This window comes from Ammospiza nelsoni, chromosome 12 (genome assembly GCF_027579445.1).
Source record: "Ammospiza nelsoni isolate bAmmNel1 chromosome 12, bAmmNel1.pri, whole genome shotgun sequence".
Taxonomy (NCBI): Eukaryota; Metazoa; Chordata; class Aves; order Passeriformes; family Passerellidae; genus Ammospiza; species Ammospiza nelsoni.
In genome coordinates this window covers 1,007,645-1,025,405 of record NC_080644.1, presented here as the reverse complement: position 1 = coordinate 1,025,405, position 17,761 = coordinate 1,007,645, and the positions used below count along the sequence as shown (strand labels likewise).

General features: G+C 47.7%; 2 protein-coding genes across 6 annotated transcripts in view; one reads left to right on the top strand and one right to left on the bottom strand.

Moving 5' to 3' along the window:
• Positions 1 to 2,055, top strand: part of RIPOR3 (RIPOR family member 3) — a 40,192-nt gene extending 38,137 nt beyond the window's left edge. For all 4 annotated transcript variants that reach the window (XM_059480685.1, XM_059480686.1, XM_059480688.1 and 1 more), the window contains 2 exons: positions 288 to 378; positions 1,145 to 2,055. In XM_059480685.1, coding sequence (XP_059336668.1) covers positions 288 to 378; positions 1,145 to 1,242 — 189 coding nt within the window. In that variant the 3' untranslated portion in view covers positions 1,243 to 2,055. The remainder of the gene's footprint in view (positions 1 to 287; positions 379 to 1,144) is intronic.
• A 1,835-nt stretch (positions 2,056 to 3,890) lies between these two features.
• Positions 3,891 to 17,761, bottom strand: part of PTPN1 (protein tyrosine phosphatase non-receptor type 1) — a 31,649-nt gene continuing 17,778 nt past the window's right edge. For both annotated transcript variants that reach the window (XM_059480938.1, XM_059480939.1), the window contains exons 2-9: positions 13,839 to 13,929; positions 12,042 to 12,142; positions 10,696 to 10,794; positions 9,085 to 9,222; positions 8,464 to 8,673; positions 6,972 to 7,133; positions 6,131 to 6,366; positions 3,891 to 5,620 (exon numbers count right to left, since the gene is read on the bottom strand). In XM_059480938.1, the coding sequence (XP_059336921.1) occupies positions 5,422 to 5,620; positions 6,131 to 6,366; positions 6,972 to 7,133; positions 8,464 to 8,673; positions 9,085 to 9,222; positions 10,696 to 10,794; positions 12,042 to 12,142; positions 13,839 to 13,929 (1,236 nt within the window). In that variant the 3' untranslated portion in view covers positions 3,891 to 5,421. The remainder of the gene's footprint in view (positions 5,621 to 6,130; positions 6,367 to 6,971; positions 7,134 to 8,463; positions 8,674 to 9,084; positions 9,223 to 10,695; positions 10,795 to 12,041; positions 12,143 to 13,838; positions 13,930 to 17,761) is intronic.

Below are 17,761 nucleotides of genomic sequence, written 5' to 3'. Positions count from 1 at the left end.
CCTTTCAGTGAAGGTCCTTGTTGACTGGTACTGATTTAATGGTCCCACAACCATGACCTGTACCCTGGAACTTTGACACTTTCTGATGCCCTAAAACAGGAGAGAAGGTAACAAAGGTGAGATCTTATCAGGAAGTGTAACTGCAAGCCAGTATGCTGGGGAAGAGAAAGGTCCTGGTGGAATTTGGATTGCAGAGGAGATGGGAGTTTGTGTCTGTGTTTGCTTTGTAGAAATGTCCACCAAACTGCTGAAAAGCTGCTTAGGCAAATTCTGCTTTCTTCCAACAGGCTGTGGAGAGCATTGAGCAGGTTGCCCACCTGTGCCAGTCTGAAACAGAGGAAGTCAGGAATGCAGCCAGGGAAACCACGCTGTCCTTTGGTAAGGCTTTTGTACAGCTTTAAAATGGTCTCAAAGAGGGATGTGAAATAGTGCAGGACCAGGAGGGGCCTCAAGTTCAGCCTAAACACATCCAGGACAACAGGAATATTTCATGAACAGCTGTTTCATACCATGAAGACAAACTTTACATCACACATAACAGCCAAGGGCCCCTGATGAAATTTATAGAACCAGACCAAGGAGATCCTGAAGGATTAGGTGCTCTAGGAACCACTGAACCTTTTGGAAAGGTCGTGGATAAGGACTGACAGTGTGATGCTGGTTCATTACCTGTTCCTTCACTGGAATCCAAGTGACAAGTGATTCACAGTGGAGGGGACCTGATAAATTTCAGTGCTCCCCACCTCCTCCTGCCCAGCATTTGTGCTTTTCCTGGGGCCCAACAGCTGGAATGCTGCCAGAGCATGGCCAGGCCATGCAGAGACACCCACTTCCCTGTTGTGTTCTTCCAGAGCCCACTTTGAGCCAGGCTCAGTTCTGGCATCTCCACCCCTGCCCCACAGAACACTCAGGCCCACGTGAGACAGGTTTTCCAGCTGTGACACCCCAAACTGTTACTCATGGAAACCATTGCAGGAGGCCTGATTTTCCATGGTGGCTCCAGCAGGTTTTGGAGAACTATTCCCTGAGGGATGTTTGTCACCCTTGAGTCAGTCCTTCCCTTCCTTCCCTCCCTCCCTGACAGGAGTGTCCCCAGAGGTTCCTCAGGTGCCCTGCCTGTCCCTCAGCTGTTTTCTCTCCCCAGGGGAACGGGGCCGACAAGCCTTTGAGAAGATGGACAGGATCTGCTGTGAGCTGAGAGAAACTGCTCAGGAGGCCGAGATTGAAATCACTGTGTTTTAGAGAGCTGGATCCCTCTGTCCTCACAGCCCCACGGGTACTGAGGGTTTGGTTCTGTCTGGTTTCCTTCTGTTCTGTCCTGTCCCTGCCATCTCCTGCCCCAGCACAGGTTTATTTCCAGAGGGGACAGTTTGTCATTGCCGTGATGCAGCCTGGAATGCATTTTCTCAGTCTCTCTGCACATGAGGAAATACCAAGTGCTGGACAAATGAAAACTGGGATCTCTCAGAATGTGGATCCAGGTCTTCACTGGAGTTCAAATCTCCATCTTGCTGGAATTAGCTGCCCCTGCTCCAACTCTGTCCAATATGATCCATTTTCCCAGGAAGTGGTTTATTGATTTGGCATTCTCCAAGGAGAGAAATGATCCCTGTCCCAGACCAGCTGCCCTGTCAGTAGCACAAATCCAGCACCACTGCTGGGTGGTTTCCTTTGCTGGGGCCATTCAGCTGCAGAAGGAGAACCTGGCACCCCCTGAGTCAGTGTGCAATTGCTGCAGGGCCAGGCAGGCTCTGTGAGAGCTGCGTGTGCCCACTGCATTTGCCACGGGCAGCTCTCACTGAGGGACAGACAGGTTTGCTCTTTTAAAACTCTGGGCTCAGTCACAGACCGAGAGTTGTCCTGCTCATCCCCCAGCCCTGGCTGGCAGGGTGCCCATGGGGAGCAGCCTGGCTTCAGGTGCAATACTTGAAAGGGGGTTGGGATTGTGTGTACATATTTTTTATATATATATATACACATGAAACTTTTCTATTTGGTATTTATTTGTTGGATTTTGTACTGTTTTCTAAAGTTCAAATAAACCATTTGAGACAAGTTCCTGGGAGTGTTTCCTACTGCTGTGTTTGCAGCCCTGGGGAAGGTAAGAGGCACTAAACCCCCAAGGGCCAGGGCCCTGTCCTGCTCCACTTTGGTGAACCCTAAAAATGTAAACCAAAGGTAAGTACTGGAATTCAAACACCAGGATGTGCAGGCTGCAGCTGCAAACGTTTCAGCTCCTGCAGAAACCAACCAGGGTGCTTGAGTTCCTGCACTTCTTACCCTTAAAATTTAACTGCTCAGTGTGAAAGACCAGAAGAGGGGAATGGAGGTGGCAGGGAGGGATGGGGACCCTCTAATCTTTTACTGGAGCTCTGCCTCCACAAAGTTCTTACAGCAACATTTAAATCCCTTTACTCTACAAACCTACTCCCCAACCCCTTATGTGCACGTGCACGTGACAGAAGCCCATGGATCCAGCCCTGAAGCAAGGACACATTCAAGTGAGTTCTTTAAAAAAAGAGTTTTATTGTTACAACTAAAATGAGAACTGAAAACTTGTATGGGAGATTGAAAAACTGTACAGTTGTACTCTAACCTGGGAGGCCCAGCAGCGGCTTACACAAAAGACAAGATACCTGAAACTGTATTATACCAAAACATTCAGCTTTTTTGTTGAGTTTTTACATATTTTTTTATAAAAGTTTATTCTATGGCAATCTGTAAAAAAGAAAGACCTGATGAGTAAATATTTGCTTAAGGCAGATAGCAGAGCAGCTCACTAACTTTCTAACGAGTCTAACATGGATGTTTGTCCATTTCCAAGAACAGGTTACCCAACACCCCACTGTGCTACGGTATATACACCCCCCAACTACCACAGACAGTACAGGACAGCAAACAAAATGGGCACAGCTCAGCATGGCCAGCCCTGCCCACACCTCCCTGGGCCCTGGGCACACTCACTGCGTCCCAGCCAGGGTCAGAGCTGGGCCTGGAACACAGGAAAGAAACAGGCACCAACAGGATGCTCAAAGCTCCTCTGGCATCTGCAGGGACTGTTTGGGTAGAATCATTTGCAATTGAATAACTCTGTATTCAAAGGAAGGATCCTTTCTTTTCTGGCCATACCTAGCATTTAAAATATTCCCTCTTGGGAAGGTGGCCAGAGCTGGGGTGGGTTTGTTTCTTTCCCCAGGTGCCCCAGGCCCAGGGGAGGTGTGGAAGGGCTGCCTGAGCTCTCTGGAATGTCTGTACTACACTCACTCAGCTGAAAGGAACATGCTACCACCGGGCACACGGGATCCCACGGGAAGTCATGCCAAGGATTAGGCGAGTACACGGGCTCTGATAAACACCAACGGTCCAGTGCTGAACAGACACTCAGCAACACCCTCTGAACCACAGCCACTAAGGATCAGGTCATGCAAATATCATTTGGGCACATCAGGAAGCAGGAATATAAGTTCTGTCACCTTTCAAGCAGGTGGTGTTTCATCGGGACACCGCAGACTTCACATGCACTTGAGTACAAAGGGTACAAATAGTGCCTCAGGGCAGGGGCCTGCCCACGCTGCAGAGAACAGTGGGGACAAAGCAATCACAGAATGTATCTTAAATACACAGATGAGCCATTATATATTACCATTTTTCTATACTCATTTTTCCTGTTTCCAATAATATAACTAAATATTGACTGATTACAACATTCCTCCTTTCAAGTACTGGTCTGACCAACAGTCTCACAGGTAAAGGATTGAGTCCCAGTACTACCTGAGGATTTATTATTGTACTCTTGAAAAGCCCTTGATGCAAGCTTAACAAAACACAGACTAGAGTAACTCCCACCCCACCCACCCCTCACCTACTCACCCACTGAAGGAAGAGCTACACCTACAGCCAGCTTGGCCAAAATAAATAGGGAGTGGAGGGGCTCCCCTGGGCTCCTCCACAGCGAGGGCTGCACTCAGGGTGGTTAAGTGCTATAGAGCTAGAACGACTTCAGAAATAAAACAAATCAGTAACACTGCTGCACATCAGCTGTCATGGGGCAGTTCAATCACTGCAGCTCCCAGGAGTGACTTTGCTCCTGTCCTCTGCACCATGACACAAGCAAAGAAACCTTTGCTGTTACTGTTGAAACTATGAATAATTTGGTATTGCCCCGAGGAACAGCACGGGTGCAACGCTGCCTCCAGTGCCAGTCCTCCCCACACACCAACCCTCCCTAGCAGCACTCAGCCCCTGAGCCTGGCTGCTGCGGGAGCCCACGGGGCTGCCAGGGCCGGGACTGGGACCCTGCTCGCAGCAAAGCAGGACACAGCAGCACTGCCAGCACAGCCCAGGGGCTGCTCAGAGCCCAGCACGGCTCTGCTGGCCTGCTCCTGCCCCGGGGAGGCTGCCCCAGCAGGGATTGCTCTGGCTCTGCCCAGAGCCTCCCTGCCCAGAGCCACGCTGGGCCCGAGGGGGCAGCTGCAGAGTGAAACTGCATCTTACATTCCAAATGCTGAGGTTTAAGGACTGGTCCTTCCACGGGCCACGGGCATGGCCCCACTGCTGGTGGACATGGTTTGGTTGAATTTCCCTTTCCTGTTTCTCTCCCTCCCCTCGACCTCTCCCAACCCAGAATATAAAAGTAAAAACAGCTTTAGAAAGGATGGTGCAATGTAAAGAGGCATATGTGCAAGTAGAGTGCAACAAAAGTCAATGAGGAGATACACTTAGTAAAGGAAAAAAAAAAGAAAAAAAATCAAAGAGCTGGACGTGTTGGGATACCCTGAGCAAATGCAGAAGCCTGGTTCTATCAACACAAATAAAACAATCAGCTCTTTAAGAACAGTTATGCCAAGATTAAATATATCAATACCACAGGCACTGCCCACAACTCAGTCTTTAAAGATGAAGCAAATTTTAAAAAAGACAAAAAACAAGCCAAAAACCAACCACAAACACACCTCCCCTTCCAAAAGTTTACATTCTTCAGGTATGTGGGTTTCTTTTTCTTTTTTTTGGGAACTTGTCAATGTAAGTCATGTATTTGGTTACAACACTTGGAGAGTACAAGCAAGTTTCACTTGTGCCTAGTTTTTTTGAAACAAAGAAAATGAACTGGCTTTTAAAAAAGTCTAAAAACAACAATGTGTTGTAATTCTATTATTTAGTTAAAAAAAAAAAAAAAGAAAACAAAAAAGGAAAATAGACTATTTGGCATTTTCTCTGCTTACTCCTGAATATTTCAAGGCCCTGAGATTACAATATTATGTTCTTGGGACCACAGGGCTGGATAAAACCCTAGTGCATCAATTCTCTCATGAAGCCCTAGCCAAAGTTCTGGCCTTTCCCCTAAATCTACCTGCTCTGAGCCAAGGCTGCCCTGCCTGGCGGGGCTCGCGGAGCCGGGCGCGAGCGGCGCTCCTGCCGCCCTCAGTGGAAACACACCCTGTAGCACAGGTAAGCTCCCGCCGTCAGGAACGTGAACATGCAGATATTCACGAGGAAGGGCTTCCAAGTGGCCACCACGCTCTCATCCTCCTCCTCCGAGCTCTCCTTCACCGACTCCTCCTTGCGGGGCGCGAGCCGCGGGTTGTCCCCCACCGGTCTCCTCCGGGCCTCAGTGTCGTGACTAGAGTGAGGACAGAGGGAGGGACACTCAGGGCTGGCTGGGAATGAATAGTCCGTGCTGCAGGAGAGAAGCCATGCAGGTGCTCCAAGGGCAGGGAACACCGCAGAGCTGGAAAGCTCCTGGAGCTGCAGCAGCCATCAAAGCACAGCCTGTCTCCGGTTGGGACACATCTGGCTGCTCAACAGAGGGTTAGGAAGAGCTTGGAGGACTCTGTGCCCTTTAAAGAATAAGCTTTAACCACCACCTGCTTTCACTGCTCATCACAAATCTGCACCAAGACAGGCAGTGAAGGAACCCAGCTCACACCCCCAGCCGGGTCAGGGGAACACCAAAGTTCTAAACTTGAGCACCAGCCCAGAAAGCCAGAAAGGGACAGAATGTGGCTGCTCGCTCAGCCCTAACCCCCAAAGTGCATCTCAGGGTGGAAGTGAGCATCTCCTCCCCTCTGCCAGCCCCTGCCTGTGGCTCTGTGTGCAGTGGGCAGTGGGCAGTGGGTGCTTTGTGCTTTACCTGTCTGTGCTGGGGGCCGCAGCCGAGCGGGCCCTGCTGTCTGGAGCTGCCTCCTCCACGCTGCTGAGCGAGCTCCTGATCTCCTCCTCCACTGCCTGGGGCTTGCCCAGGAGCTCGGGGTGCTCGTGCATCCTCCCGTTGTGCATCTCTGAGGTTCTCTTCGGGGGCCTGGGAGGTGGGGGGGTGTGCTCAGGGGGTGGCTCCAGGTCCTCGTTGGAGAGCTCCTTCCACTGCTCCTTCAGGGAAGGACAAACCTGGTAAGCTTTTCTCTTCCAAGCTGCTCTAACTTTAAACTTTGCCATGGCAGAATCTTTACACTCTACCTTTTAATTAATTCTTACAATGGTTCTTCATTTGCATTGCAAAAAAAGAAAGAAAAACCAGACACAAAAACTCCAAATCCAAGCTACATCCACTACACACAATATATTGGCCATAAAAGCAAGAAATTCGAATCTGCTTCTAAAAAACTCAAGCACAAAATAAAATCTATTTTTCTAGAGCTCTGCTTACCATAAAAAACCCTGATGAATTTAATCATGGCACTTAAACTTCAGGCATATTAGAAAACTTGTACTGTCTGAAATTCCAGGGGAGGCTGATGCAGCAGCTCCACCCCAGTCACTGTGCAGGAAAGCACAGGAGACACCTGCTACATAAGAGGTACTTTTGGAAATAAATAAAATACAGCACTTTAGGTCATGACAGATTGTAAAGCACTGTACCTAAAACCCCCATAATATAACCATGTACTGAAGCAAGCACCAAATTTGAAGCTTCTTCCCATCCTGTTCCTCCCACCCACTTGCTGCAGTTCTCTGGAGCTGCCAGGAGCACTCACTTGCACTGAAGCATCTCCCATGATGAATTTTGCCCCTTCAATAACAGCTAGGTAGGAGAAGCGGAGCTGGTCTGCAGTCTGGATGAGCCCCATCCTGTACTTCCTCATCTCCAGGAGAACCTGCTTGACGTCCACGGAAGAAGGATCTTTCCGTTTGTCCATCTGCAGACAGAAATGTGAAACGTGTTTTCTGCTCTGAGGAGGGTCACTAGTGACTCATTCTGTGGTAGGGCCTTCATACCACCCTCCACACCACAGAATGAACAAACTCACACACAACTGCTATCAGCAGCTCATTAATGGGTCTCCAAAAACACCGAGGGGAAAACACTGGGCCTCAAATATGCTGCTTTCCCTGAAGGCAAAGCCTGTCTTTGTGAATCACTCTGAAAACTGGAGACCTCCCTTCCCCAGACTCAGAATGGCCACTCAGGAACCAGACCTGCCTTGGAATGCACTCGTGGAACAGCGGAGTAAAGCAATGGCAGATGAAAGGAATCCTCCCCAGCTCCTTTCCAGCCACCCCTGGGCTGCCCTGTGCAGCGAGCAGAGCAGAGCAGAGCAGAGAGAGCAGAGCAGAGCAGAGCAGAGAGCAGAGCAGAGCAGAGAGAGCAGAGCAGAGCAGAGCAGAGAGAGCAGAGCAGAGCAGAGAGAGCAGAGCAGAGAGCAGAGCAGAGAGCAGAGCAGAGCAGAGAGAGCAGAGCAGAGAGAGCAGAGCAGAGCAGAGCAGAGCAGAGAGAGCAGAGAGAGCAGAGCAGAGCAGAGAGAGCAGAGCAGAGAGAGGAGAGCAGAGCAGAGAGAGCAGAGAGAGCAGAGAGAGCAGAGCAGAGAGAGCAGAGAGAGCAGAGCAGAGCAGAGAGAGCAGAGCAGAGCAGAGCAGAGAGAGCAGAGAAGAGAGAGCAGAGAGAGCAGAGAGAGCAGAGCAGAGCGGAGCAGAGCAGAGAGAGCAGAGCAGAGAGAGCAGAGCAGAGAGCAGAGCAGAGAGCAGAGCAGAGAGCAGAGCAGAGAGCAGAGCAGAGAGCAGAGAGAGCAGAGCAGAGAGAGCAGAGCAGAGCAGAGAGCAGAGCAGAGAGAGCAGAGAGCAGAGCAGAGAGAGCAGAGCAGAGAGCAGAGCAGAGAGAGCAGAGCAGAGAGCAGAGCAGAGAGAGCAGAGCAGAGAGCAGAGCAGAGCAGAGAGCAGAGCAGAGAGAGCAGAGCAGAGAGCAGAGAGAGCAGAGCAGAGAGCAGAGCAGAGAGCAGAGCAGAGAGCAGAGCAGAGAGAGCAGAGCAGAGAGCAGAGCAGAGAGAGCAGAGCAGAGAGCAGAGCAGAGCAGAGAGAGCAGAGCAGAGAGCAGAGAGAGCAGAGCAGAGAGCAGAGCAGAGAGCAGAGAGAGCAGAGCAGAGAGCAGAGCAGAGAGCAGAGCAGAGAGCAGAGCAGAGAGCAGAGCAGAGAGCAGAGCAGAGAGCAGAGAGAGCAGAGCAGAGAGAGCAGAGGCCCTGCAGAGTGCCTTACCAGCAGCAGGCAGGTGTCCACCAGGCAGAAGGTGCCCGACCTGCCGATGCCCGCGCTGCAGTGCACCACGACGGGGCCGTGCCCGGGGCTCAGCGAGCCCGACTCCCGCACCTTGAACAGGAAATTCAGGAACGACGCCGGCGACTCCGGCACCCCGAAGTCGGGCCAGGTGGTGTAGTGAAAGTGCAGAATCTCTCGAGTTTCCTGGCTCTGCAGAAACAGGGGTTGGGTACACCAGTCAGGACTGGGAACAGCTGACTGAATTCCAAAGTTTCACCAGTCTGAGGGAGCTTTTATAACTGCACAGCCAAGAAACTCATTACAAGTAATGGTCTGTTGTGGGAAGGGCTCCACTGGGAGCAAAGGGAATTTACTTGTTTCAGGTTTAGTTATTTCAGTACAGTTCAAAAGCTTGTGTCACTCTGGGTATGGCTGACACATGAAACTGCCTGGAGGGTCCCCAGGAACGTCTCATAAATACCCAAGAGTTCCATTTCCACACCATCTCATGCAGGATCGTCAATCCAGGACAATTCATGACCACCAATTTCCAGCCCTTGTTGGTGAGGATGTGAATCTCACCCCAAGGAGAACAAGGACTGGATGAGAGCTGGTACTCACAGTCAGGTTTTCCAATTCCAGCTGTCGTACTGTGTAGTAGGATTTGATATCTTCAGATATCAAGGTTAGTTTCAAGTTTGTATCTTCAAAAACCATTTCTTTCTCTTCCTTCCGTGGCCAGTACTGTGCACACTTTACCTAAAACAAGTAGGAGACATATAAATGTCATTACCCCCTCCTGACTGAATTGCAATTTTCTTATTAAGGTTTCCCAGAGAGATGAGCTCTGCAGAGACTGCTGCATGCCAGGGACTTTAATGAGCCAACCAAAGGGGAAAGCAGCACATTTTCAAGTGTGCAGGAAAAACCTGGGACTAAAATACTCATCAGCAGCACAAAAAGGAAAGTCTGCACCCAAGCTCCTGACACTGAAATGTGGGATCCTGTGCCTGGGAGAACTGGCCCATCCTCTGCCCTGGGATCAGGATCACCCCTGACCCTCCCCTCCCCTCTCCCAGTCTCTGCACGTGGCTCAGGCCTCTTTTGTTAAAGGGCAAACAATGTGGCCAAACCAAAAGTGGTACAACGATGCTAAACCAACAGCAGGCTCAAGACTAAGGTGATTTCAGACAGCATTTCAATAAACAGAAAACCCCTGCAGCATTTTCTTCATAGGCAGACTGAGAGTGATTTTGCTCAAACTAATTCTAATTTATTTTGAAAATACATCCTCTTGTTTATCATGGTATAGGATGCAGCTATAATTCTCTGCACTTTTTGTCTGGATTTATAAAAGTTATAGCAATTGCCTTAGTGTCTAATTTCTCTACAGTGTGTCTGCAAACAATATTTTGTCGTGCTCCACTCTAAGTCTCCCACTGCTGTTTGCTGAGGAGTGTAAGCACTGCCCTAAAGGATCACAGTAATTTGTTTTGTTCAAAACTAGACCAGTGCAGAGACAGAGCAGGAATGGTTGGAAAGGAAGAAACTATTGTAAAATTTGGTTACCGCATCTCTTTTGAAGATTAAATTTCACTTGTAGTACAAAACCCAGCAAAACACTGAAAATTCCAGACTGCAGTTTATTAAAGCACAGCTCACTGCCCAAGAATTTTCCTGATTATTGGGAATGTTTTCCTGATGATGCAAAAGCATGTACCACCCAGTTATCACTGGTGGATACCCAACACCCTCACTGCCCTCCTCCAAAACGTCTTTGCACAGGATTATACTTCATTGTGTACAACAGTGACACTGGAGGGGACAGTGTGCCTCGGGGCTCAGTGCGTGATGGAGACTGGAGCCCCAGAGCTTTCTCTACTGCAAAGCCACTGCACACTGCAGAGCCCTGAGAGGTGCAGTCTGTGCACACCGAGAACAACTGCAGAGCCCCTGGTGAGCAGCAGAGACTTCCATTTGTGTGGAGTCACGGTGTGTTTGTGTTTCATTTTAGCCAAATTCACAAGAAATTAAGCCCCACAATTACAAACCCAGCGATTTTCTTACTGCAGCAGGATCAGTTCACCAAGTATTCAATTCCAGGTACAATTTCTTAGACAAAACTACTTGCAGTCATCCCATCCCATTCCTTGGGTTGGTTTTACTTGGGTTTTTTATTACAGAAAACCATAAATGTGCTGAACACATAGCTAGAACTGGGTGAGTACTTACGGATCCCTTTTCCATCACTCTGTTCAACATGACAACACCACGGCTTTTCTGTTCCCAAACCATCTCCCAAAAGTGACCACAAGTATTTGGCAAAGGTCCCTGCAGAGACAGCATCACCAGAAATAAGCATTATTTTCTGTAAATGTCAGGGCATTCTTCCCCAGTAACAGTCCCTGCACAAGGCAATAGATTCAAACAAGTAACAAGCAACTTCTCATTTAAAACTGTAAAAAAATGCAGTGAGACAGCTTGAAGTTCCACGTTATGAATTTACCCATGAAAGCATGGTTAATCTTTTCCCCCCATACATAAGAGGAAGAGAGACAGTCTCATTGTGAGAACAGAACTGGGAGTGAAAAGTGCTGCATTTTCTTAGGAAAGATATACAAAGGTCATGGGGAAATAAACCCCATTGACTGAAAGCAAAAATAACATCTGTGTCAAACTACTCTGCAATCCCTCATCCTTATGCATGATACTTAAAAATTACTTGACTAAAACATCCAAAAGACTGAAAAGATGCAAAATCAGTAACAAATTATATGGTTTTCCACAATCTTCACAGATCTGCCTTGCGACTGAATGAAACAGTGACTCCTTTTAAAGACTATCTATTCCCAAAGTAGATTTCCTTATAACTTCCTACTTCTGCTATGTTCCTTTGCTATTTTCTACTCTGAAGCTATTGCTCTGAAGCTTGGGTTTGATCCACTCCTGTGCTCAAACAGAACAGCAGCTCCTCAGAAAGAATGACTGGATTTAAATAAAGCCATTAAATGTGCATCAGGACAGTAACCAGTAACCAATAACCAGTATCAGTCACAGCACCTCTGACTATTCCCCCCAGAGCTCACCCCTGTGATCCACCCCCATCCTGAGGCAGGGCATGGGAGCTGTGCTCAAAGGAACATTTTCACATTGCACACTGCTCTGCCCATTTCTTCCTGAGAAGATTTATCTCTGTTCTTTAGAAACAGGAAGGAAGAGCTGTCACTTGAAAATATTAATCCCAGCCTACCTTTATCTAAAGCATGGGAGGAAGGGGTAAAAAAAGAGCCAAGATTAGAGATCAGGACAGTCTCCAGGGAAATGAACATTTAGCACAAACAAGAAGCCTGGCACAGTAGCTGGCTCTCAGAATAAGACAACAGGGCAGGTGGGTACTTTTAAATTTGTTATACAGGTAGGTGGGGAATTGACAGATTCAGGGAAAAGCAGTCACTTTTATACACACACAGATGTTTGTATGCACTTAAGTAGCTTTACAATAAAGAAAACAAACAGAAAATCCATGAAAAACAACTCCAGCCACCATAATATTTTTATTACGCACTACCAGCAATTACCTGGGTAAGGATGTAGCTCCTTTGGGCCTCTTCCATTTTTATCAAACTAGCATTGATATAGTCATTGTCACCTTGGTTTAGCTTAATTCGACTGTGATCAACTGCAGCACAATTAGAAAACACAGGTTAATGAGTATGGAACAGCGCAGGCACATCCTCATCGGCAGGGGGGTCACACCCTGAGCTGGGCTGGGCAGTGCCCACTGGAACAGCCCCTCGGAGCAGGGAGCAGCTCCCACTTCACTCCCAGGGGCACACTGCGAGGTGAGGCACCTGAAATCATCCCCACTGCGATCTGCAAACCAGAGCACACTGACCTGTCCATTCAGGCAGCAAGTTGCTGGTTTTAAATAAATCTAATTACACAACTGCCTATCTTTCCAGCTTAAACATTCAAATACAGCTTGTTCAAGGTTGTTAAAGGTTTGTCCAAACATATATTGGGCAAACAGGACAGAGACCTTTTATTCTTATAGGTATTTAGCTACTGTTCCCAACCTGACCACTCTTTCATGTACAGAAAAAATGATCAAAATTCAAGAAATACAGCAAATGTAAATGATTTGCTCTTTTGTTAGTCACTTGCTCAACTTGGGACTAAAGAAACCAAACCACCAACTAAAAAAACTCAATACACACACGAGTTCCCACATTTTGCAAGAAAGCAAACAGACTGAGAACAGGATTATCTAAAGGCAAGAAGGAATTTGTTACTCACAACCTCAAACATTAGAACTGCTTAGTAAAGCAATTACAGTAAAGCATTTCTGTTCTGGTTAACTGCCCCAAAGGCTTCAGGAGCTTTAAGCACCAAGGCAGAAGTTCTGTGCCCCAGAGCAGCACTCTGGCCTGGGACACAGCTGGGCACCTGGCCTGGGACACAGCTGGGCACCTGCCCTGGCACAGCAGATGGGCACCTGCCCTGGCACAGCAGCTGGGCACCTGGCCTGGGACACAGCTGGGCACCTGGCCTGGCACAGCAGATGGGCACCTGGCCTAGGACACAGCTGGGCACCTGCCCGGGGACACAGCTGGGCACCTGGCCTAGGACACAGCTGGGCACCTGGCCTAGGACACAGCTGGGCACCTGCCCGGGGACACAGCTGGGCACCTGGCCTGGCACAGCAGATGGGCACCTGGCCTAGGACACAGCTGGGCACCTGGCCTAGGACACAGCTGGGCACCTGGCCTGGGGACACAGCTGGGCACCTGCCCTGGCACAGCAGCTGGGCACCTGGCCTGGGACACAGCTGGGCACCTGCCCTGGCACAGCAGATGGGCACCTGGCCTGGGACACAGCTGGGCACCTGCCCTGGGACAGCAGATGGGCACCTGGCCTGGCACAGCAGCTGGGCACCTGCCCATCACCTGAGCTCCTGCTCTGCTCCAAGGAGCTCAGCCCTGTCTCTGGCAGAGTTCTGTGCCACCCAGCTCCCAGAGAGGCACTGCTGCCACCTGTGCTGCCTGGCAGGAGCTCTGCTGGGTGGGAGCTGCACAGGAACCACCCCTGCAACCTCAGAAATGCTACTTCAGCCACCATTCTCAATGGTAAAGCAAGTTCCCCTCTTCAGATTTCTGCCCACAAATTCAGACTCTGCTGTGTGCTGCTCTTGTATAACCCTGTGGATATAAAAGCATCCTGTGACACCAGTCTCACCGACAAATAAATATAATAACAAAGAGTTGTCCTGGTGCTTATCCACCTAACAGAATCTTGTCCTTACAATGAACATTCAGCTGTGAAAAGTCATTAGAAGTCAACAGTCTTACAAACAATGGAAAAGAAAGTGTACTTACAGGGGCTGACATCTCTGTACCTATTTCTATTTTTGTTTCTGGGATGTTTGGCCACTTTACATGGAAAATCACTGGCTTCATGCCTGATGTCCTGCAACAACAAAAAAAAAACCAAGCAAACCCTGTTACGTAGGAATCCATCTAATTTCATACCATTGGATATTTTAAGGCCAATACCATCTGACTTCACATCTTCATGTGAGGGAATTCTGGACAGAAAGCACTTTGGGCCTCCAATTAAGAATCGAGTTTAAATTTCTCAGAATGCAACACTAATATTATTTATTAAAATATTATTAGTTTGCATAATAAAGCAGCACAGCATTCACCAGACATGATGCCTTTCAGCTCCTGAAGGAGCAGGGTCTCTGCCCCAAACCAATTCCACATAAACTGCTTTAAGGCCTTCTTTGTAGCATCAGTGGAAATATCAACCCTGCTTCTGACTCAGCACAGTGAAAACATTCACTGTGATAGAAAAGAACTTGTCTGCCCCCCTTGGCATCACACACACACACAGAGTGATTTGTCTAAGACCCCTTTCACCAATATCCTGAGTTATCAGCACCAGGTCACAGAGCTGCAGGGGCAGAAGTCAGCTGTGCTCAGCTAAAAGAGATGCAGCACCTCAAACAGATCACCAGGGCTCTCTCAGATAGGTTCTTCAGGTGCATATAATAGCTCAGCTATCTGAGACCATCTCAGAAGTTAAAATAAAAAGAATTCTGCTATCCTTGGACATTAGTCCCAATTTGCTGAAACAGAATTTCACATTGTAAATAAATACTGTGTAAGCACAGTTCTGCATACAAAGAATCAAGACTTTTTCAAGTGGGCCATCTACTGCAGCACATTACCTGTTTATCTCTTGTCTGCATTATTCACGTATGTACCAATTTACCCTGAATGCTACATGTCAGAAGAAGAGTTCTGATTTACATAAACCTGCCCAAAATTAGCACAGTATTCCAAACCTGAAATAAGGGCTGACATCAGCTGCCAGCTTTTTATAACTGAACACATGGCTGCCAGTATTTCTGCTTATGAAGAATGCAGTCTGGAGAACATGATCTGGACTGCCACAGTCTAATATCTCAAACACGAGGCAGCTAAAATGGGTGTTTTCACAAATTTGTCTCTGACACTAGGTTAGTGACTTTGTGCTTTACAGGGATTTATTCTTCCATACTGACTGTACAGGATTAACAAGAGAAAAAAACCAGGGAACTAGGAAAAATGGTTTTCTAGATCACTAACCACATTTCCCAAATGTGTGTTGAAAATCCCCAACACCCAAAACCAACACAACTTCCCCCCACGGGATTCATATTATAAAAGCATCAAAATGCAAACCAAGCCAAGATCCCTAAGGAGTTTTCCCGTAAATACTGGGCTATTTTAGCAGCAGCACTAATACACAGTTTCATTTCACAGCATTAACAGATTTGAAAAAAACCTGTCCCCTCTCTTAAAACTAAATAAATCAAATGCTTCTTTACAAATTGGAATTATACAAAGGAACTCTAATACAAAGATTCTACACTGAAGCATCCACATGTATGTGCACACACAAACTACTGCCAGTCCCCAGGAGTTCCACAGATTCCAATACCAACATCAGGAACTGAAAGTGGCAATTAATTGTGCAGGGAATAGAGAGCTGGCTATTACCTCACGAGAAAATATCAGATCTTTTTCAAGATGCCACAGCGCCTAAAGGTACTTGGAGAATAACGGAGTTCTAGAGATGCTGAACTCCCACAGGCACAGAGAAAATGGAAAGAAACAAGTCACAGACTATTTAAAACCAGCCGTGTATTTCTGGAGCATGTTTCAAGAAACAGGAAAAACCACGGGCTGGGGGTGGGATGGTAACAAGAGAGGGATGGAAGCATGGCAACAGGCAAGCTCTGCCTGGTGTGGAAAGGCAGCCAGCAGCCAGCACTCCACTGCTGAGCGTGAGGAACATGGGAAAATGGAAAATCCTGGAGAGCAGGCAGGCCTGCACATCACACAGGGCACAGTCTCCTCAGCAGTGGGGGGAAAGTGGTTTGGAGTTTTGGTTGGGGTTTTTTTTGGATATGGAAGTTGCTAGAACATCTAAAGTGACCAAGGAAAATTTATCATCCAAGGTCACTTCCAGGATATGAAGCTGACTGCGGTGGAAATGCAATTGCCTTCAACAGAGAACATGGCTGGAGAGAAACAGCCCAGTGCCCACAGGAGCTGTGTGGCCACGTCAGGGGCCTTGTGACACACTGCTGGAGCCACATCACTACTGACACCACCCAACTGCTGGTAGGGTAGGCTCAGAACATGCTCAAACAGTACCACAAGGTCCCCACGCTGGAGAAATCAGACTCATTCACAGCAGGGAAATCTTGTGCTCTGAGGAACTTGAGGCCACAAGATGTCACGAGAACTGAAGGTAGCAGATGAAGGCAGGGATTCATGAAGTTACAAAACACCTTCTTGAATCACACCCAGTCACACTGCAGAGATCCTGCCTGTCGAAAAGGAAGCTTGACATTTCATTTAAAAGGTCGTGCAATATAAAACTTTAAAGAGGAAGGGCTAGAACTGAAGTCAGTTTTCCCAAGTCAAATGCTTTGGGTTTGGAGCATGAGTCACCTCACGGCACTCATCTCCTGGTTTTAAGCCCTGTCCCCCCAGTACTTTGGGGTGGAAAGGGGAAGTCTGCTGAAGCCCTGTTCTTCCTGAGCTCTATGCACAGCAGCACATCGGGCTTCACTTTCCCCATCCTGCTCAGATGCCAGCAGGAGATTCAGAAAGAGAAGATGCACCTCAAAATCCCCAAGTAAATATTCTGTAAGACCACAGGAAGAGTGGCCATGCCATCAGCCATTCAAGCACACTGTGCAGATTTGTGTATCAGTGTTTAGAACAACACTAAAGGTGCAGTCTCAATGTCTTCAGCTTCACCAGACCCACTCCCAGGAAGCCTTGCAGCAGGGCTCAATTTGATCACACTATCTAATTGCACCATAAAGCCTGGAGCAGATCACACTCAGAGATAAGAATTTACTGTCATTTTAGCAGTTCTGCTCCTACGGGAAGCAGCAAATGCCAAGATCTTATCAGGGGCTACAGAATTGCTCCTAATCCATCTACTGAGGCACTCATACTAAGGACAGCACTTCACGAAAATTATATATAAAGACTTACATAAAAAAAGTAATCTTAGCTAAAATACAGGTTTCCTCTTGAAGCTGCCACTGAAGAAGATGATGACATGATACTGCTGGAAAAGGTGGAAGAGTAAAAGTTACAATAAAGTGGAAGGTGCTCTTTCCCCATGATGTCACTCAGGCTGGTTTCAGAATGGAAATACCCCTACAATCCAATGAGGTTGCAAAGAGCTGGAGAGAAGAGCACAAGAAAACCAGCAAGTACCAAGAGATTCACAACAAACACCTACTTTACACAAGTGGGAAAAGGTCTTCAGATGCAGATGGGAGAGGGCAACCTGAGGCCCTGAACTCACTCCCCAACAAAAGAACTTCATGAAGATATAAAGCACACTACTGCTCAGGTAGCCCACCTTGACAAGGAAGATTTGATTTCTTATCCTATATTAAGCTTTACGTCAGGGTATTTGGGCAAGAACAAGAAATGAGGATGTAACTCGTAGATAAGAGGAACGTCATCTAAAGATCAGATAAATGAACAGACAGCTGCATCACACAACATAAATCTTAACAAGCACCTGCAGAACTTTAGCCAGCTAAGTGAAATAAATGTGGATTTTAATACCCTTTAAAAACATTTCATCTGGTCTCCTAATTTTGCTTTCAACTAAGATATGGTAGTGTTGATTTGCTTACTAATCTCCCTCAAAAATAAAAAGAAACCAATTGCCTGCTATGTGAAGCTTCTTCCTGAGGTTGAGCAGCACAGAGAGG